At 35.2% G+C, this 22,739-nt stretch overlaps 1 protein-coding gene across 10 annotated transcripts in view; it reads right to left on the bottom strand.

Moving 5' to 3' along the window:
- LOC143246477 (5'-AMP-activated protein kinase subunit gamma-1-like) overlaps window positions 1-22,739 on the bottom strand; it is a 190,939-nt gene that overhangs the window by 83,259 nt on the left and 84,941 nt on the right. The window contains exon 1 of one of the 10 annotated variants that reach the window (XM_076493277.1): window positions 5,550-5,680. The exons of 7 other annotated variants lie outside the window; for them this stretch is intronic. Coding sequence is in view for 1 of the 3 variants with exons in the window: in XM_076493269.1 (XP_076349384.1) it covers window positions 5,300-5,362 (63 nt within the window). In the remaining 2 variants the exon portion in view is untranslated. Of the gene's footprint in view, window positions 1-1,958; window positions 2,110-5,299; window positions 5,378-5,549; window positions 5,681-22,739 lie in introns of those variants that run through there. 2 more of the 10 variants (XM_076493269.1, XM_076493276.1) reach the window with 2 other exon arrangements.

Raw genomic sequence — 22,739 nt, 5'->3', positions numbered from 1 at the left:
TGTTTACAGAGTTTAAAATACAAGATATAAAAAAAAAAATAATTTAGCAAGCGAGCTTAATACACCTAAGAATTTCTCAGAAGCTATCAATACTGTAACAGAGATTTTCTGATATCAGTCGTATAATCCTAGATTAGTCTACCTTTTATTACTTAGTAAAGCTGTAGAGGTAGTCACTGGGAGACTGGTAACTACATATTTCGTTACTCAATGACTTGGAAAGCAAAATATTTCGTCACTCAATAACGTGGTAAGCTAAGGATTTTGTTACTCAATAGATTAATGAGCCAAAGTTTTCGTTGTTCAGCAACTCGGTATTCTAAAATTTTGTCAGTCAGAAACTTGGTAAGCCATAAATGAACTTTTAAGGTGGTTATAGAAGGTTCGGTATTTCACAAACAAGCTCCGACGAATTAAATGAAGTCAAAAACAGTGAAATACTTAACATATTTTTGTATAATCCACGACCACGTAACATCAGCGTCTTTACGCTTCTGCTGAACAACAATTCATTTCAACACAAGTGAAAGGTTACTGTTAGTTTTTGCAGCTCAAATATCTTTATACAAAATTTAGGAAATTGAATTAGTTAATGCACCTATTTTTACTGCTGATTTTAACCCGTTTGGCGACTGACAAAGAATTTTTTTAATCTATTTAATTGCCAAAAGAAAAGCAACGAATAAAACCAACATGTTTTTAAAGCAATCGTGAAACATTAATACTTCAAAACCCCATGCAGCGCATGCTCATTAAATTCATGTAAAATTAACAACAAAGATAGAGAGCAAATAGAATAGAAAATTACAAATTCCTTTGTTACAGCTGACAAATATATATATACAATCAAACTGGGCTAAAGACAACTACCTGTTTTCTTTCATTTATTTTAGCATCGCTACTGAGGATGTTTGAGTTGGAGGATTTGCTTAATTTTCAAGTAGGCTTAATGGATCGACAGCACTTTAACCGATCACTTAGATGGTGAATCAATGTATGTTTAATTCAGATATTAAGGCTTGAAGTTATTACTAAAATTCCTTGTTATTACTTATGCATCAAGATCTCATTCAACTTTCATAATTATATATTTTTTTGTATTCTCACATTTTTTTCGTAAGTGTGCTAAGCAAATAACAACTAGGCTTACCCTTTGTGCAGAACATAAAACAATATAGGTCTTTAACCCAAACTGGTTTTCTGTTGATTGGTCACACTGAGGCTATACCCGTTTTATATTTTCACATTATTTTTCTTCACTAGCTCGTTAACTTTTTAATATTAACGTCAAAAACCACAAAAACACGACATTTCAAATCCACTTTTTGTCTTTCCGTATCAAAACTTGTCAGCTAAGCTACTACTGCGACAACTATATGTGTAACGGAAATACCAGTACGTGTGTATTATACATAAAAAAACATAATAAAGTAGTCTCTAACGTCTAATCTGAAAAAATAGGGATTTTAATAACATGTGTTACGCTAGGTTATGCTTGTCACCTTAGTTTTATTTAAAACGCTGCCTATAAAGAAAACTCAGATGTCATATTACGGGCTAACGAATACTTGATACACACGCGCCATGTTGGTGGATGGAATGTCAGTGGGAAACAAGAGGAGGAAGAGATAAGGCTTTAGCAACCTCGTGTTTCACATGGTTGAACTTGTTCGCAACTTGGAACAAGGCAGTTCAACATCAAGATGAATACGTCAAACGAAAGTAGTGACAAGATTACTGACAGCTTTAAATAGGTAAGAACAAAGTTTATTACGACTTTCAAACGAACGTATTGCTGGACACCTGTTTGAGATCGTCATTATGAAAAATTACTCATTTCACCAGTTTTTTGTAGTAACCATCGAAGAGAAATACGTCTGCTTTTAGTAAAAACCGACCACCATCACCAAAGTAAACTACAAGTAAATAGTTATAGTAAAAAATAAAAAGAAACTCACAGCTTCTTGAACCAAACGAATGTGAGAATCCAGATATTACTGTTCAGAAACCAACAGTATTCGAAAGTTTATTCAGTCACATTTAGAAGAAATTCCTGGAAATGGAAAGACAAGCTACAACACACCTGGTGTCGCTCGCAGAAAATACCGATCCTCATAGGGTACTTCCAGTGACAGCAAATAAGATGTCCTTGACTTGACCTTGCATTAGAGATAGTCCCTAAAGCTAAGTTTCACAAGCATAGGTTTCCTTATTCTTGAAACAAACATTTTAAAATCTTTTCAAATTCACGTTATAAAGTAGAGTTAAGCACTGGTTACAACTTATCATACACGTACTAGTTTAGGATTTATTTCTACAGTCATTTTTTATTTTGCAAAACCGAACAACAAGGTCTAAAAAAAAAAAAACAAGTTTCGCTTTCACCAGCAGGCCTGATTCGTTAGTAACGAAACTGTTATTCCTATGGCATTCGTCATCCTCTGGAGTCCCGAGGCAATGAATTCAGTTTGCTTTATTTTTTTTTTACATTTACTCTAAGTCTTAACTGTGCATAAATTTTAAGTTTAATGTTATTCTGCAACAAGATATAATAAACAGACTTTCTTCTACTGAAGCAACATTTAGTAGCTGGTATACATAAAATTAAATCACGTTTTTATCCTCGTATCTGATTATCTTAGCACAGTAGAGCATAAAACATCGGTCAAAAATATATTTTGTATGTGATAAGGTATAAATATTAATTTGTTTTTTAAGCGACACTGCCAATCTCTGGAAATATAAAAATGTCTTATCGAAAGGCATGTAAAAAAAAAAAGCACGTTCAGAAACCATCGTTAAAGTAATTTATTCAGTTTGTTGACTGTTGTTTTATAACATTTACATAAAGAACAAACAAAACAATGATAGTGGTTTACGAACTAAAACCCCACCTACACAAAGTCCGAATGAAACTACCGGCAGTGGTAGAATGTTTACAAAAAATAAATAAAACTTGTTATAATTTACGTGAGGGACAGCACGTGAAATTTATTATCAGTCTCCCAGTTTCGTACATGACAACTGAAACGCAAGAAACATATATATATTAACAAAAACGAGAAAAGTTGAAGACGTAACTGACGACTCAAAATCAAGAGAAATTAGTCATGTAACTGCTAGCCTTCACGATGTTACTATCTGTTACTGAAATAACCGTGCATATATTTTTTAAAAGTAAGAAGAATTTATCTTACCTAAGCTTATTAATTCTTCATTATAACGCTGAAATCAATGGTTCGAAAAACATTATTAATTGTGATTACCTAGATATCTTTACAAACATTTTTAATACGGATATGCGAGTTTCGTGTTTGTAGTTATGACTATTTACAGTAAAAGATAAATAAATAGAGAGGTCGTGTCTTCCGCGGTGGAGGCGCAAATTGCGTTATCATTTAATTTACACATGAACTGGCGTAATATTGACTCAAGAAAATGTAACATTAATAGAAATATAAGACAAAACCATTAGATCTGCCAGCTGACAAAGTGATAATTCTTGCGAGAAAGCATACTCATCACGTAATTTCAGATAAATAAATATTACAGATCCTGCTTAATATACGGCTGTGGCTGAGAGCAACACATGATAAAAGTTTAAGTTCTATAAACACCATCTAAGAAACTGAAACTCTTGTTAGGTAAGAAAAATTAATCTTCAGGAAAATTTATCTCGACTGCTTTAAAGTTAATTATTACATATTATTTCTGTTTAATATTTTTAAACCATCTAATACCTCGCATGTTACAAAAACTACAGTTCATTTACTTTTTCTTTTCATCTGATTGTCTTAACCAATGTCTAAAGATCTGTGTATTATGTGCGCATTTCATAACGAATACAGATATGGAAATAAATGGTACTTTGTACTTAGGTAAATAAGGAAATAAATTGTTAAAAAATTTGTCATTTATGGTTGGAATCTTGGAATAAACTTTTGGTTTCGATTATTTTATCGTCTTCAAATATAAAAAAAAAAAAGTTCTGCACCTAATTTTCAGCCATACAGTTTAAGAACTATAAAATCATTTAAAGAATAAAAGCCTTAAGTACTGTGCATAAAACACGACACAAATTAAACATTGGTGATGTACAAGTACGATGTGTGGAAAATTTGATTCTCTAAACAGATTCAAGAAAAACTATTTGAGAACTCAATACCCAGTGAAAGATAATTCAGAAAATAATTTCAATTTTTGTTTAAAAGATAGAGGCACAAATACCACAAAATATGCAAAGCAGAAATACTGTTGACATACATAATGCACAAGAACAAACATTCTACTTCCTTTCGAAATATAAGGAAGACAGCTTAAGCTGCGTTCACACAGATGGATTTCTAACGCGCGTCAAAACCACGGCAATCAATGAGTTCAACCGTCTCTACGATTAAGCAGATTCAATGAGTTATTTTGAAATTTTATATTCTAAAACATACATAGTCGTAAGTGTTTACTTCTTCAAAGAGGATCATATCAAAATATATTTTTTTTTACAATTTAACATATTTGTTGTCAAATTATAGACAGAACTTTAGTATTGCATACTTTCTAATAACACACTAAACAAGTCTCATGATGTTTTGTTAGTAAAATGTTTTGAATGTTCGCGCAAAGCTGTCCTTAATTTTGAGCTAACAAACTAGACGGAAGGCGGATAAACAACGCAATGTGTAATTTCCTAAGCTATAATAATAATAATCTCAGATCTGAACATTTAGGCAGATCTAGTGGAACTATATTTATCTACTAATCCAATTAGTCTGTACTCTCGGTCATCGTTTTTCCTTGAAACATCAGCAGGGCAAGTTAATTCATTTCAATGCGATGAAACACAGACGCGCTCACATATTTGAAATTCACCCTCGTTAGCTTCAAAGCTGCGTTGATTCTTTTACACTGTTCGTTTTATATATCCTTATTAAAACTGATATTATTGCACCCTCCAGATTATCTTCCAGTTTCACTCAACCGGCATAGCCAGGTAGTTAAGGCACTCGACTCGTAATCCGAGCGTTGCGGGTTCGAGTCCCCGTCATACCAAACATGCTCGCCATTTCAGCTGTGGGGGCGTTATAATGTTACTGTCAATCCCACTATTCGTCGGTAAAAGAGTAGCCCAAAAGTTGGCGGTAAGTAATGATGACTAGATGCTTTCCCTCTGATCTCACGCTTCTAAATTAGGGACGGCTAGCGCAGATAGCCCTCGTGTAGCTTTGCGCTAAATTCAAAACCAAAGCAAAACAAACCACTCAACAATAAAAATGGGACCAAGGATAATATAAACATAAATCACCTCATAAGTCTGGCACCTGCATGTTCCCAGGAAAGACTGTGGGTCGATTATTAATACAAACATCGAAATCGAATTGCTTCGATTGCTTAATACCTACATTTCGATTCTATTAGTACCGTCTGTGTGTGGTCACTAACAGAGAATGGCTGTAGACACCGTTGGATAATCTTATCTGGAAGGCCAACAAAAAAAACAAACTTTTTTCAATGTTGAGCCGTACATTGTAAATAATAAGTAATAAATACATTACATTTAGGAGCTTTCGTAAAGTATTCTTTTCCAGTTATCTTCATTCCATGCAACATCAGCGGGTTGATTTATTTCACCGTGTAATCTGAGAGTATTTGTATGTTAGCCCACTTTGGGGAACTTGACGATCTGGGAAGCAGGGAAGCAATGCAACCACAGTCAAACATGCTATCCTGTTCCAAATACACCTCCCGAGGATGCATATGAAATGAGTTGGTAAGTGTTTCTTAGTAAGAAAGATACGATAGTTTAACAAACACAGAAGTACATACAAGTTTAGTCGAGAGAAAAAAGACCAACTTGACAGTCAGTAATACACAGCGATTCATAAGTTAATTACATACTGAACAGACACGTTTATATGTAGGTGTACACTCAAACTGTTTCATATTTATAATGCTTTTCGGAGAAGCAGACAAGGCAGAACAGCAAATTAAAAGTTTCCATAATATCACTTCTTGTATGACGTCTCATGTTGTTTAAAAGTTAGTTAACGGGCACCAAATAATCTAGTGTTAACTATTATACCTTGCAAAAAGTCTTGTAATGTTTGTTAAATTAAAGGACACCAAATCATGCATTATAATTAGGATGTTTTCGATGTTTTAAAAATATCTTTCTTTCACATACTTCTTGTTCTGAAAATGACTTAATTAGATCGGGGTTGTTACAAATATCGAATTATATTATGAACTTCATAACACAGGCCATCGACGGGATTTATTAACTTGAAATTTTTACAGCAATTCCTGTATGCCGAATCCCGAAATGATATCCATTTTTCTCCATACCAGATTTTTCACAAACTGTCATATTTACTTCTGTACGAGTGAATCCTCTTCATTGAAATCGGATTACATTTTGTTATGCTTAAAATGTTTACAACCACGGGCTATAGATTTCTCTAGAACAATCTAGACGTGAAAGGGCCCACTAGAAACATACCGCTGGTACATAAGGGGTTAACAAGTCGCATGACGCGTCATTTATGAATAGTATTTGTTTGTTCGTGCACTTTGAAATATTTTTTTTATACTCTCTTTAATACTGTTTATAATTCGCTATGGCAACAAGGGGCTATCTGTAAATGATCCAAACATATTATATTTCTGGTAAATTTGATACAAGGGTGTTTTTTTTCTCCACATTTCTTTAAAAAAATCCTCACGTCTTAGAAAACGTTTTGTTTTGGTATGTGTGTGTGTTTTTTCTACGAAAGGTTGTGGGTTATTAGGTTGGTAGTTAACAAAATTGTTCCCACGAATCATCGTGTATCGTTATCTTGATCGCCAATGGCTGAAGGATGATTAACATTTTGACCGTCCATCTTGAACCAGCTTCCAAAGAGAAGAATTATGCTTTAAAGTCAGTTATTCCTTTGTTATAAGATTTCCTGGAGGAAAAAAATATTTAAATATACAATAAAAGAAACATTGAATAAAACAAACCTCTGTAGAAACTCCTGTAAGCAGAATTAGAAAACCATATCACATTAACTATCGGTACGTTCCTGGAATTAGTACAGCGTACTTTGAACATAATTTAAACCGTCATTGATGGGGAAGCAGCAAACAGCCCAACAGTTTATATAAACAACACATCTTTATTTGACCTTTCCGCTCTTTTAGATTCAAAGGACTCTGTGTTTCAGCTTTATCGTTTTTTTCTGTACAACATCAAAACTGATGGTAAGTCGATCTGCTGACGTGTTCAACCTTTAAACTTGACTCCTGTAGTCACCTTCCATATTTGTTTAAACCAGAGATTCTCGAACTGTGTAGCATACGTTCTACGTGTGATACGAAGAGATGATTTCAGATATCCGCGAACAAAGAAGTACAATAATTACAAAATTTGAAATAAGCCCAAACTGAGATTCCTATGGACACACACACACACTACTTTAAGAACATTTTCATCGAAAGAAGTTCTGTGAAACTGCATTCTCAGCTTTTGCTGGACAAAAATCGCCCCAGTTATTTTCAGTTGCGCCAGGAAAAAGAGAAAAAAGTCATACCCCTCCCATTAGTCGAAAATTTAAATATTAGTTATTTGCTACTAGGTCCCCCCATTTTGTTAAATTATGCGTGGGTAGAAAAAAACACCTTAAGTTTGTTATTATGCACAAAAGCTACACAAAGCGCTATCTGTGCCCTGTCCACCACAGGTATCGAAACCTAGTTTCTAGCTGTACAAGTCCACACACATGCCACTTGGAGGCAGAAAAAAAAAATGGTTTAAGCACAGAATGTCATGCTCTCCTGATATACAGCCGACAGTTGATCATTTCAACCACTGTAGACACAGACTAAAAACAGACATTTTTTTTTGTTGTTCTTTTGTTTTAGAATTTCGCACTAAGCTACACGAGGGCTATCTGCGCTAGCCGTCCCTAATTTAGCAGTGTAAGATTAGAGGGAAGACAGTTAGTCATTATCACGCACCGCCAACTCTTGGGCTACTCTTTTACTGACGAATAGTTGGATTGGCAGTCACATTATAACGCCCACACGACTGTAAGGGCGAACATGTTTGGTGTGACAGAAATTCGAACCCGCGACCCTCGTATTACGAGTCGAACGTCTTAACCCACCAAACAGACAAGTCATACACAAGTAGAGCGAAGATCGTTATTAATGAGAAATCCAATTAAGATAACACAGGAGAGAAAAAGTAAAATTATAATAAAGATAAAAAACACCAGATGGTGTCACATTCATGTAGTATCTTTATTTTACTAGAAATGTTGAGACTTTAAATTAAAATGAACAGCAAAACTAGCGCAAAAAGTTCCTAATGACGTTTCTAGGCCTAAATGATTATTTATGTTCAGTATATGTGCCTGTACTGTGATGGTTACTAAACTTTCTCAGCACAAGCTCCCCGAACATTTAGTAACCTAACTGAGGCCCCCGCCCATCCAACAAAGCTATAGATACAGAATAACTAAAAAATATTGCGTAATTTTAGTGGTTGCTACGGCTACCCTGACACCGTTCCAGTTTCCGTGGCCGTCAACCAGAGGAAACCCTCGTGTACTGTACATAAAGTATATTACTGTAACATTGGGTTACAGATTACAGAACAGATTATTCTGGTTTAGTAATAACTTATTTTCTATATTTCGCTTATAAAAACACTAAGAGGAATCTTTAAGATAAAACTCTTATTTAACACTCACATTTACCGCTGGGATCCACGCAGATCCTTTAAGTTTTTAGAAGAATTGTAAGTTTAAAACCTACTTATACATAAAGTTCCTTATGGATTCGTGTCGTTGATGGCTACATGGTTACTAGTACTACATCTCACATAAAAAAGAAAAAAAAGTCCCCAAGACTGGCGCGGTCATTCTAATCTATCACTGTGGTATCAGTGAGAAAACAAAAGTCACTAACATGAGACAATATTGGAGTGGACAAAAGAAAAAAATGCTGTTTTCTTTGTACGCACTACCCCTTCTTAATTCCACATATTATACACAAGCTTTCATATTCAACAACGCCAACAAATAGGTCAGTTTGAGTGCTTGAAGTGAAAACGCATCCTTATAATGCTATTTGTTGGCCAATTAACCCTATCATTACTGACGAGATCCATATGAACCTCATATGCTTTTTAAACTTTTTTCTCAACTATTTGTGGATCAAGTAGGTTGTGGGTCCACTTTTGTTGCATACATGGTCCCTAATAACATAAAGTTACATAAAAAAATTAAAGCACCATCAATATTACAAATAACTCCATTAGTACACGTTATCTGACAATCTGATAAAACGCACACTGTCTTATTGACACCAGTTATGGTAAATAGGAAATGGAAATAAACAACTGTTGAACTACAGAACTAAAACCAATACTGCTTGTCGGTTCTGTCAACAGTGTGATTTATCTTAAAACAACTTCGGAAGTTTCTACAAATTATTCTATGTACGTGAATTAATGAGATGCTTGTTATGATTAACGTTGCAATATGTGGACCCCAGCGAAAGTGAAAGGTTAATAGTTTGAGGATTAAAACTTCATATAACGAATAAAATTCAAACATCAAATCTACATGCGTCTTTTTACGCTTTGTTTTTTTCTTTTTTGTGATTGCAATTCCCAAGAGAAAATTAACACGTAGGACACTAAAATCCAGGGTTAGCTCTCTCGCGGTGAACATAGCGCCGATAACAACAAAATCAGTCAGAAGCAGTAAAACAGCGAAGCAAAAGTCTATTTACTATTGGAACAAACATATACTGCTCATTACGTTAATAGCCAAAGCTCGTTGGTGAATTGAAAAATATTTATAAAAACAACATCTTTATCCTTTTTTTCTTTTATTTTTTTGGTGGTGGGGGGTCAAACTTTTATAGAGAAGTATCAACTAAGATGCTGAGGAAAAAAGCAAGAGAATCGAATCTTTAGGTTTAATGGTAAACTTGGTAACAAACGTGAGAAACCTTTCACAATTGGTTGACTAAATACACACATATCAAGTTCGTTGGTTTTCGAAGCAAGACAATTTCCACGTTATTTTCCAATCACTAAAGGCGTCCATAAGTCTTAGGTTTTCAAAGACTCACTAAAATCTACACGACAAATGAGTTGCTTTGTTTTGACACGTGGTCTCATATAAGCGTTCTAACTTAAAATATAAACAGTACAAGAATATCGTAAACATGGAGTTTTACTTAAGATATTGAGAAAAAATATATACATATTAAAAGCAAATGCACTTTACCGACAAGTAAAAATAGAAAACCACCGAAAAATCACCCATACTAGACTATACATTCCTTAGGACTCAGTAAATGAAACAAAACTTAACAAACTAAGAAACCAAATAAACACAGTCATACAACTATGTGCACCAGACAAAATTAACGATAAACTAGACAAAATGAAACAATACTTCATCAACATCAATAAGTTTCCTCCACAAACTGTACAAAACATTATTCGCACACACCTAGACAAAAAGCAAAATCAACCAACAAAAGTAAATATACCTCACGAATCAAAAAATCACGAAACCATATACTGCTGCATACCATATATTCCCGACAACAGCAGAAAAATAACCAGCATTTCACAAAAACTAGTAACAAAATATGACATTCCAGTTAATACCAAATTTATTCAAAAACCAGGCACAAAACTGAGGTCTATACTATGTAAAAACTACACTGACAAACATCACACCAACGTTATTTATAAAATACAATGTGATAACTGCCACGACTTCTATATTAAAGAAACGAGTAGAAAAATGAAAACCAGATTCAAAGAACACAAAAATTCAACTTCACACGTTTTCGAACACAATCAAATAAACACAAGATAACCAGAGAAATCACCCAAATACTAAATAAAGAAACAAACAAAGGCAAAATTAAAGAAGCCTTATTTATACAACAACTCAAGCCCAAAATAAACCAATACAAAGAAACACCTTTATACCTATATTAATAAATACAATCCAACACCTAAGCACGCCCTCTACATTCCTACACGCAATTACACAACTGCCTTCAAACATGCGGTCAGCTATTGGTCAGTTACCTCTTTCTTTGTGAACCTGACGATTACCGATAAAGGTCGAAACGTTGTTCGCTCCTCTACATAGAGCTTTCTCTACCCATACCAGCCGTTTTTACATATATAAAAATATATTTTTTGACTAAAAATTAAAACTGACTTTGTATTTTTGTTTCTGTACTCGAATGTGTTGTACTCGTCTTCTGAATTTTGTGGTGTAAATTGCACAGTCATCAAATCTACGCTTTCCAACAGAACTTCACGGATATCTTTATTTAAAGGCCTAGTTAGTTACAAAGAAATATATTCGCTCTGTGGAGCTCTGGTACTTGACGAAAGATCCCGTCGGCAGTGGATTTAGAACGTATAGTGTTTGGCATAGCTATTCTCGACTTCCAGTCATCATCTCTCAAATTCAACCATTCATCCAGTCGAGAAGAAACTAGTGCTTTATCGTACCTGCTTTATATTTGAGTACCATTTTAACAAATGTCCGAAGTTAAATGATAAAATAAATTGTGTGTGGCCTAATAACTAAGGTTTAACGAAAATCGTCAGACCCTGCAAACATCACATGTTGTTTTTCATTGTCAGTTGGCTGTCATTCCGTGAGTATGACTGGAAAAACTATGTACGCATGTCGGACTTTACCGATTCTTGCTAGGTGTAAACAACTGGTCGAGCAATGACTCGTCAGGTCGCACTTGAAGGTGCCCCTCCCACAAGCTGACTCTATCCAGTGAGCATGGTAATTCTACCTACACATTTTTAAACTACTTAGATTACATTTATAGACAATGTTATGAAGCAACCTTCGCTTTAAATAATATCGATTTTCACGGCACTCTCTGAACACACTCTTTTGGTACATTATCGAGCACGTCAGCTCCAAGTACTCTCTCTGGTGGTAAAAGTGCATTAATTTCCTTAATAACGTACACTTAAACACCTTATAATAAAAGCTGGAATATTCCAGCCATTAAGCTGAGTCATGTTATTATGTGAAATATTTCGTCAGCACTGGATATATCAAATATAGGGTGGTTAACTTTCTGTCGTAAGCTTTTGTCGTAAACAAAATAGTTACAAACACCGCAGACGTTTCCAACGATACATCAAATTACTATAGTAAAAGAAAAACACAAATATAATTTTTAAAAATACACCAATAGGTTTAATGTTCAAAAACAAAGAAGCAACTGGTGTACATTTTAAATTTTACAACTGCAGGAAGTCACAACAGCTTTGAAGTGTGTGTCAAGGTCGTGTTCACCTTGAAGTTAAGGGAGAAATACCCTAAGATATAATCTCGCTTACAACGTAACTAGTGAGTGGAAGTAGCACAGCAGTATATCTGCGGTCTCGCACCGCTAAAAACCGGATTTCGATACTCGTGGTGGGCAGAGTGCAGATAACCCATTGTGTAGCTTTATGCTTAATCATAAACAACAAATGTAGCGAATACGTCAACATATGCATGGCAAATACCCTTCAAATACACCTTGCCAGCGCGTCACATGTGTGGCAAATACTCTTTAAACACACCTTGCAACGCGTCAACATAAGGTAAATACTCACAAACGAGTCGAGCGCCCTAATTTCATAGCCAATGCTAAAGGAATAGACGTTTTGATAAATTAAAAAATTACAGTTAGTCAAACAGTTATTACAGTAAACATACACAGTTAATTTTTTTTTCTAGAAGAAAGTTACGTATTGCGTTATCTGCACTTTATTCCCGTGAGGAATCTAACTCCAACATTTCGTTGTTGTAAGTCCGTAAACTTATCGCTGATCCGCAGAGAATAAGATTAAAAAATAATAAAGATAATTCCAGTATATGCACCAAGAGAACGGAGTAAGATATTGATGTACTTATAGAGGTTAAAGAGACAGTAGTCAAAAACGATAGAAAATATACAGTGTTAATGGAGGACTTGAATGCGACGATTAGAGAGCGGGTGAAAGTAGAAGAAATGGTTCTAAACATCGTCACGAAACAACAGAGGGAAAAGTAGTCGATTGAATTTACCGTATAGAACAGTACAAGAAAGTAACTAAGCTATTCCAGAAACAACAACGTACCGGGCATAGGAAAGTCTAGAGGGAAAACTAATATCTAAAGATAGAGTTATTGATTGTAAGGTTACCACGATAAAGACTTATATGATACATATTATTCTGCAAATTAATAAAACCCTGCATTATAGTCCATATTATAGTCCATATAAACATTATAATGTTTACCAGAATTATCTGGTAATTTAAGGTTACCACGATAAAGAGTTATATGATACATATTATTCTGCAAATTAATAAAAACCTGCATGACTGATGATGACCTCAAAGAAGCAGACCATAAAAAACATGGAATAATTAAAAGAAGAACATGAGAAGTTCATATATCTTTGAAATTGGATTTCAGGCCCTAAAGAGTGCAAAAATGTGAAACTGGAAAATAGAACGAGTGACGGACAGAAACTGTAATGGATGTTTTGTTTTGTTTTTAATTTCGCGCAAAGCTACTTAGGGTTATCTACGCTAGCCGTCCCTAATTTAGCAATGTAAGACCAACGAATAGTAGGAATGACCGTCACATTACAACGCCCCCACGGCTGAAAGAGCGAGCATGTGTGGCGTGACGGGGATTCGAACCCGCGATCCTCAGATTACGAGTCGAACGCCTTAACCCACCTGGCCATGCCGGGCCCCGTGGAAAAAGGAACAACTTGAGACAAAAGCTAGAAACCCATCAAAAGAAAATAAAAATGAAGCAAAGAACTGAGAACAATGAAAAACAAAGAACCAACAAGTGAAATAAAACACACAGAGAAGATGAAAACAAACACATATGTAAAGAAATAAATTACATGTGCGTGTGTTTATATATATTAGCAAGCCCAAAGTTATACCCCAAAACTGAAAGAATCATACTCGCTAAATAGGCCAAAGGATACAATAGGTTAAAAGTAACAGAATACACACCTTTATCAACATTTATCGCAGACAGTAACAGTTCACTAAAGAATACGTCATAAAGAACAGAGAAAAGTAACGAAGAAACAACTCACATTCTACCTCTAAAACAGAAATTCATTTAAGGAAAATAAAAAAAACAACGCCCCATAACTGGGTGAAATCACTTTATTAACTAGATTATCAATACAAACACAGATTGGTGGTGAGTGACAGGAACTGTGATGATAGGAACTAAATCAATGGAACTGATTGAGAGTAAAATATAATAAGTAATATATTGAACATAAATAAAACTTTACCTCAAAGCAAAGTATTCGAGACAAGAAAATAATGTCATGCGTACAACAATGTTGACGATACCAACACAGTAAAGTTTGGGCTCGGCATGGCCAGGTGGTTATGGTGCTATTCGTATTCCGAGGGTCACAGGTTCGAATCCCCATCATACCAAAACTACACGAGGGCTATCTGCACTAGCCATCATGAATTTTGCAGTGTAAGACTAGAGGGAAGACACCACCCTCCGTCATCTCTTGGGCTATTCTTCTACCAACGAACAGCGAGACTGACCGTAACATTATAACGGCCCAAGGTTGAAAGGGCGAGCATGTTTGGCGTGACGGGGACTCGCTGTTCGTTGGTAAAAGAGTAGCCCAAGAATTGGCGGTGGGTAGTGATGAGTGGCTGCATTTCTTTTAGTTTTTCACTGCTAAATTAGGGAAGGCTAGCGCAGATAAACCTCTTGTAGCTTTGCGCGAAATTATAAGCAAACCATTAAACTTCAACAGCGTGTCTTCATTCTTCCAGAGGCGAAACATGTTTCCCCAAAAAACATCAAACCTTGCTTTGACAATTCACATGACGAAATTGTATGGATCTGGCGGTATTTTTCAGCCGTTACTTGGCCACGTGCAAGGATATATTTGCCGTAAAGAAATGCCAATTTCAAACGAATCACGTTACACCTAGATCAAACCACACGCTTCACTTGAACAGAATTTATCAGGTTCTGAGCTAGAACTCCGATAAATATTTAAAAAAGGTATCTGCATACTATTAAATCATCTTCGGTATCAAAAAAAAAAAAAAAAAAAAGTGTGACGTTAACCAAAACCTAATCGCACCTAATATATTTAATGTGCATTATGTTCGAAAGCGACGTGTCCAAATGAAACCTATTTATTCAATGTCCATATAGCTAAAGAAGTAACACGTGTATGCGCGCGTCAAAAACTCTTTTGAGCTTCATTAAACACTCCAAAATGAAATGTGAAGTAGAAAAGTAAGGTCGACGTCTCCAGACACAAGGAATAGGGTAGGTGTAGATAATATTATGCATTGCATGTCTCAGATTCCAATATCACACACAGCAGTGTCCACATGCGTCAGATGTTTTACGTGTGAATTTTGTTTTCTGTTTACAGACACTGAGTATCAGTGCCGTTACCCTAATGAGTTTTAATACTTGTTTCCAATAACTTAGAAACACCAGATCTAGCGATATGATCAAAACCTAACAAGATAATTTGATCAGTTTGTTCTCTTTTGATTAGACCGTTAGGTTTAATGACTCGTTTGTATTAGAGATGTTTAGTAAATATTGCATGCTGTGAAATAGATACAACCTCGCGTCCACATGAACGTCCGACAGGCCACCAGATTGGCTCTGGACTCTCTGGACACCTCATACGCGAGTTACTTAACCGTTTTAAATCACATTAAACACAGAGCGCTGCCTATATATTTTACAAACCTTGTGAAAATTCAAATAAAAAATGCCAAAAATAAAACTAAGTTTCGTAGGCGAAACACGAGTTTCAGTAACAATCAAAAACCGCGTCTGGTTTGGATCAATTCTCTTTAGCCTAAAAAGTTGCATTCTGGTAATGAATAGAGAAACTATTGAATGAAAAAAAAAATACCCAGCTCGGTGAAGTGATCTTGTTTTTAAAAAAGAAAAAAATACATGTAAACACATAAGAGGAACAAATAACTCCAGTACCAGTAACATATTAACAAAATAAGTTCTAACACATCAGTGCCAGTGATTACCGGCATAATTTCACCCCTGTCTATAAATAATTATATCTTTAACATAACTTTAAAGAGTTGTATTTCGCGTTACCAAGTTTACTGTATTACTATTTGTAAATAAAATCGTGTCTACTTAACAAAATAAACTGTTTACATTTGTTTTTTTGAGATACACTTTGCTCCATAATATTGAGTGGTAGACACAAACATTACATAAAGGCAAAATGATGAATGTCGACTCATATGATTTGTTATATTGATCATTACCCGTGCCATTTTCGTTATCATAAGAAATGTAATATTTGCTTCAACTCGGGCAATCAATAATTAAATATAACCATTACAAGACATGCGCAACATCAATTCTTCATGAACACGTTGCAGATGGGATATCTATCAGACAATAAATGATTCAGGACAATTTGTATGACATTATATAGTTCAAACATTTCTTCGTCGCTTATTTTTCTAACTGGTTTAGAGACGGCTGATGAGACAGGATCGATAAACATTGTTAATAAATGACGTATACGTCCAGTATTTTACTCACAGCAACTTACAATAATTTAATAAGTTGGATTAGCATAGCTTGTTTGTGAAATATTGTGGCTGTGTTTGTTAGTCTTTTACTGGATGTATATACCGTTGTATGATGAAACTACAACTATACTGTCTGATGCAGTCAACGAACTTAAATCTTATATGTAAGATAAAGCCCGTCAGAGATCTCGAATTAAACCAATCAACTTGAGAAGCTTATCCTATTACACTGAGAAAATATAATTGTTTGCCTTTTAGGTTTCTCGAACAAACACACAACGCTGGGCTGAATATAATCGTGTCTATCTTTGAACTGATAGACGAGATAGAAGGCAACTAGACAATAGCTCCCACAGCCAGTTCTTGGGCTACTCTTTCACCAACAAATAGTGGGATTTACTGTCACATTATAACACTCCCAGGGCTAGGCGAGATAGAAGACAGTTAACAGCACCTATAACCAAATCCTGAGCTCCTCTTACCGACAAATAGTGGAATTGACCGTACCATTATAAATCCCCCCACGACTAGACGAGATAGAAGACAGCTAGTCAACAACACTCATAACAAACTCCTGGACTATCCTTGCCTAGCCATATAGTGGGACTTACATGCCACGATCCCAAAGCCTCTGCAGCAACGAGATGTCAACAATAATTCTACGAACGCTGCCCATTAGGCGACAACCATCCCAAAGAAATGTAGAGCGAGCACTGTACAATAATGATCGTGTCAACATTACAAACCCAGATTAATTAATAAGTCTAGAAATCCTATCAACCCTTCTAATAATGACACTTTGTATGGTATAGCGGAAAGTCCTGCAGGTAATGACATATGGCACCACGAGATAACGAAATTTGAGCATGTCATACACCTGCTAATAACAAAGAAAAAATTTCACGTCAATAGCAGTTGCTGCTCACGTAATTTTTTACCATACGTAGAGTCTAGCCAACAATTATGTCTTTCGTATCCCTGCCAGCATGACGAGTCTTGGTTATGTACGAAAAGCCTCGTCGGCACTGAATGTGGCAGATAGATTACGGTTGACATACAATTATACATTATTTTCACCTTCGCTCTTTATTTATTTATAAACTAGGCAAGGAGGTTGCATAGCTCATCTGTTCCCTCGTTTGTTTTGCTCACCCAAAATTGCTTACCAATCGTAGAAAGGCTACAGTTATTTAAAAAAAAAGAGCTATTAAAAATAAAAATTGAGCAAAAATGAATGTACTTCAAAGCATGCGTAAAGTGTCAAAGCACGTGCAAGCTCATTGATCCCCTAAGCTTCTTGGGAGACGTACTTTCTCAGCTCGGCACGATACTTCAGGCATCTGTTTATCTTATTCAACTGAACAAACAACCAGTAGTTGCAGTGACAGATTAATGCATGAGTTGATGGGGATACAGCCTCTGAGATACAAATGTTTGGGGAGCCTCAACGACCCTGAAGTTTTTAAAAGGTACAATTTAGCCCTTGAGTCCCCAGTAGGCTTAATTCAGCGCTCATTACAGCCGCGTTTTAAAAAAATAACAACAAAAACAACCTTATTCTATTAGAAACACAAAATCACTTTTCCCCATCTTTATGTAAAACTTTGGTTCATGTAAACCATCATGGTCAATGTCTGTGTAGTGATATATGACTTATAAAATTAACGTAATAATACTTTATTATTCTCTACGTTCTTCTGTTTACGTAAACAACTACAAACTACCACTCTTGTAATGATGTCAAAAATGGAACGTTTTTACTTTAGAGGTGTGTAACTGCCTGACGTAGTTTGGAAATATCTGGCAATATGTTATCTGTTTACATCCAGTAAGTTTCGGTGTATAATAATCGATTGTACCTCAACTACTCAACAGAATATACGAACTAGTGTATTTTTGATAGAAATATGAAAAACTTTCACCAAAAAATAAAGCGTAATTGATGAAACTAATAAATTTAAATGTCTCTAAATAGTTAATTGGTTATTTGAGAAACCATTATTATTATTACTATTATTATACATTTATCAGGCCACATTTTGTCTTCATCTCCCTCTGTGGTAAATTCAAGGAAAATGAAGCTAGTAGTCATTTGATCAATGCAATAATGAACAGGAGGCTTGTGGACGTAATACGCATGCGTAGCAAGTTAAAGGTAAACTGGAAGATAGGCACGATGATGAAGTCAAAACCAAAATAAAAGATTTCACTTTAGGACTGCCGAAAATAGGATTATAATTTAATCCTATTAAAGTTATTAATTATGATACGACTGTTACACTGCCTGGTATAGTTTGAATTTAAACAGAATTAAATAAACTGTATTGAAAACAAACCGGATATGAGTGGCATACTGAATATCATGGTACGACAAATATTAAATACTGAATATCATAGTATGACAAAAATTAAATATTGAATATCATGGTACGACAAAAATTAAATATTGAATATCATGGTACGACAAATATTAAATATTGAATATCATGGTACGACAAATATTAAAAAAGGGGGGCTTCTAAAAGCTAACCTTGGCTTCTTCAGGATAGAGAATAAGTTTACTCTCCTGACAGCCCCCCGCCCCCCAGTGGTAAAGCGGAAAGCTTGCGGACTTTTAACACTAGAAACGGGGTTTCGATACTCGTCACGGGCACGGTACAGATACAACAAAGCTACACAGTTGGCTAACTAGAAAAACAAACAAACTCTCCTTTAAAATCGAAATTTATTTATTTTGGAAACACTGAAACATCACTCAAAATACACTCTCTCTGATCATTACGTTTGCAAGCTTGTTAGCCAGTCAATTCAATATTGTTAATATTAAAATTGTGTTTCGGCGAATAAACAAGTATACAATGGAAAGTAAAAAGTAAGTGAAATTGTTCTATTAGCGTCAACTGCGAAATTCGACGTATCAACAATCGTTCGTTAAGCTAATTTGTAAGCTGGTAGTCGAATAAATAAAATATATTTGCTATCATTAATTAAGTAGACCAGATTTTTTTAACCTTTTAGTTTAATGAATAACTCAGAAGAAGTAATCGAACAAAAGAAACTACAGGAGTGGGATTACTTCGGTAAAAATTAACCCCCAGACTGAACTTGAGACGCATGCTCAGAAGTTTCCTGTGAATTATGAAACAGTGGAAATATCAGGAAGGAAAGGCAGAAATTAAAAAACAACCAGGAAGAAATGTTTCATTTAATTGTGTTTGCTGTTAAACACAAAATTATTCAGTAGTCTGTCTCTGATCTGCCTACTGCGGATACTGAAACCAAAGTTTTAACGTTATTAGCCTTAATATTTACCGCTGAGCTATCAGTAAGTGGAGAGATGTATTAAAGTTCTAATGTATTGTGTTTGGAAACAAAGAGTTTTCAAACTTATCTACTTACATGTTGAAAAACAATCGACATTTAAAACAATATTTTGACATCTACACATAAAATTACAAATGAAAACATTATTGTATTGAAATTGTCGAGGATTATACGTGTTCCCTCCCCCAAAGAGACCGAAGGCCGCCTAAAGAGGTCACCTGTTCTAACCACTCGCACCATAATACAGTAGTGTGTTGTCTCACATGACGTCATATAAGAGATGTTTAACGTTGAAACTTGTACTGTCGTGATCTCAGTGAAACGTGCACGTGCCATGAATTACAAGACGAATTTACACTCTCTGAGCTATGACACATCATAGAATATGAACTCCAAAAGCAGTAAATAAAATTATTTGTTACCCTTAATTCTGGTTTCATTTACTCTTGAAATAGAACACTTTTGAGGACCTTGCGCAAATACATCTGGTATAAAAACAATGTTTCAGATATCGAGCTGCCGTTAGAACTACTTCTTCCATTGTTTATTGGGTTCAGTCAGATAGGTCTAGCTGCCCACCGCTGTTGCCCAGCACGAAAACTTTCATTGCTGAAAGCTTCTGCGAATAATGGAGAGATAAAACTTATACCCACATATTTTAACAAGCATTCTACAGACCCCTTACTACGTGTGTATACTGGTTTGCAGAATCAAGTTTAAAGAGAACAAACGTACAAATGACTAGCGAAATTGCATCGGCAGACAAGCTGTGTATGTAAGTGGTCAAATAAAATTGTTGCGATTCCAGTTTTTCCCGTCAACTTAATGAGAAAACAGCCGTTGACTCCGGAGTAAGCTGGAAGTTAACGAGTTGTATTTGGTGAACCTACGTCGAGTTAAAAACATTATTACGCACACTGTTAAATATTACAAGATATACGTGGGTTTGTCGTAATGGCATGAAAGAATTATCCTTTGTAAGCAAGATCTTTGCTTCGCGAATGAGAAGGTTACGCTGGATTAGATTCTCTTGTGAATTCGAAGCTCGTAGCTTCACTTGACCTGCATTTTTCTAGTGCTAAGGAAGAAAGATTCCTTTTGAAAGAGCGTCTCCTTTCGCTCTGTGCAATATAAAGACTCACTATACTAATATTCTTTGTCGCAAAGGGCCGTGACATAACACGTAAAGCATACATTTATTTTATGCGCACTGTCGGAAGTCCTCAATGAACTAAATACACCGCTCGTGTATGGTACCATCTGCATCGACACAACATTGTATTAGCATACTTATGCTAATTTGCCTCCTAGTGGCACAGCGGTAAATATGTAGGTTTATAACAATAAAAACCAGGTTTCGATACCCGAGGTAGGTACAGCACAAAGAGCCCACTGTGTAGCTTTGTGTTTAAAGAAAATCAGGCAAAGATTTGCTCATCGTTCTTATAAGGTATTAAGTCGCATTAACTGTGATTCAGAATACACGCCCCCCTACGGAAATGAGATTTGAATTGCACTAAATGGAATCAGTGTAGTAAGAACGTTATTTTAATGATCGTTAAGTTCGTGTGTCCTTAACCGGCTTATTTGCTGTTGTTTAAATACGGATTTCACAACACAATGAAGTGAAACTCAAACATTTTGATAATCCATGGCCATTTAAAGAATGATCTTTAAGGCTGTTCGTTTTTCTTATTTCCTCTCGTGCTTGTTCTAACCGTCGATTGAATCAAATCATGAAAAATAAAGTTCCGAAGGTTCTTGACATAAAACATTTCTGATATGTGAACTTTGACCCTTCTCTTGATATAATGGTCTCGATTTTGATTAAAGGTCACCTTAAAGTATGTACAGTATACAAGAGAAACAAAAAATCAAATTAAACTTCCACACATTGAATAAGTTTAGGTTATACTCACAGTTGTGTATTGTTATTCTCAGGTGATTTCTTGAGATCGTATTCCTCAAATAACACAATTAACCCCTTCGATATTACTATAGAACAATATTTATTGTAAACTAGACACATAAGTATAAACACGCACACTATTGGTATTTTGCCTTTGTATACTCAGGTTACCTATACCTGCGTATACATATGACCCATGCACCTAATACATGTCTACACCATACTAATGCCATGTTTTCTTCAGCTGGGCTGGCTTAGGAAAAAACTTGGAAGTACTAAAAGCATGTTTGTAGAGAGAAGTCATGAAGAACACGTTAGAACCCTACATATATCCAATAGATGCACTGATTGATTCAATCAAAACGTTACTGGCATAATGGATAAGTAACTATATAAAAAAACAAACGAGCATACAAAGACAACTACACAAACAATAATTATCCATAAGTTGAAACAAACTCAATTATTTTTATACAGATAACTGGACATTTCTATTTTAAATAATTCGTAACTGTGAGTTGACCATAATTCTATTGAGAATACTCGGAGCCGAATAAGAAAAGAATACAGTGAGCTCAAAATGAAATTATTTCGTGGACATATGTAGAGTTTTTTGGGTTGTCGCCCGAAAGGAATACAAACATTCTTTAGAAAAAATTAACACGTTTAGAGCAGAATTAAACATCGTAATATCTTTTGCAACACAAATGGATCGATAAACACAAGATGGATAAATTGTTAAAACTCCATATTCTTTAATTTTGCTGGGCACAGATGCTCTATATGGGAGACCAATCATTAGCCGTGTGACACTTTCGTAATAACCAGATTGGTCTTGATGTATGAAAATTTGTACGTCATACACTTACATAATAAGCC

This window comes from Tachypleus tridentatus, chromosome 3 (genome assembly GCF_004210375.1).
Source record: "Tachypleus tridentatus isolate NWPU-2018 chromosome 3, ASM421037v1, whole genome shotgun sequence".
NCBI classification, from domain to species: domain Eukaryota; kingdom Metazoa; phylum Arthropoda; class Merostomata; order Xiphosura; family Limulidae; genus Tachypleus; species Tachypleus tridentatus.
Note: the sequence above shows the minus strand (reverse complement) of the source record. Positions and strands in the feature narration are given on the sequence as shown.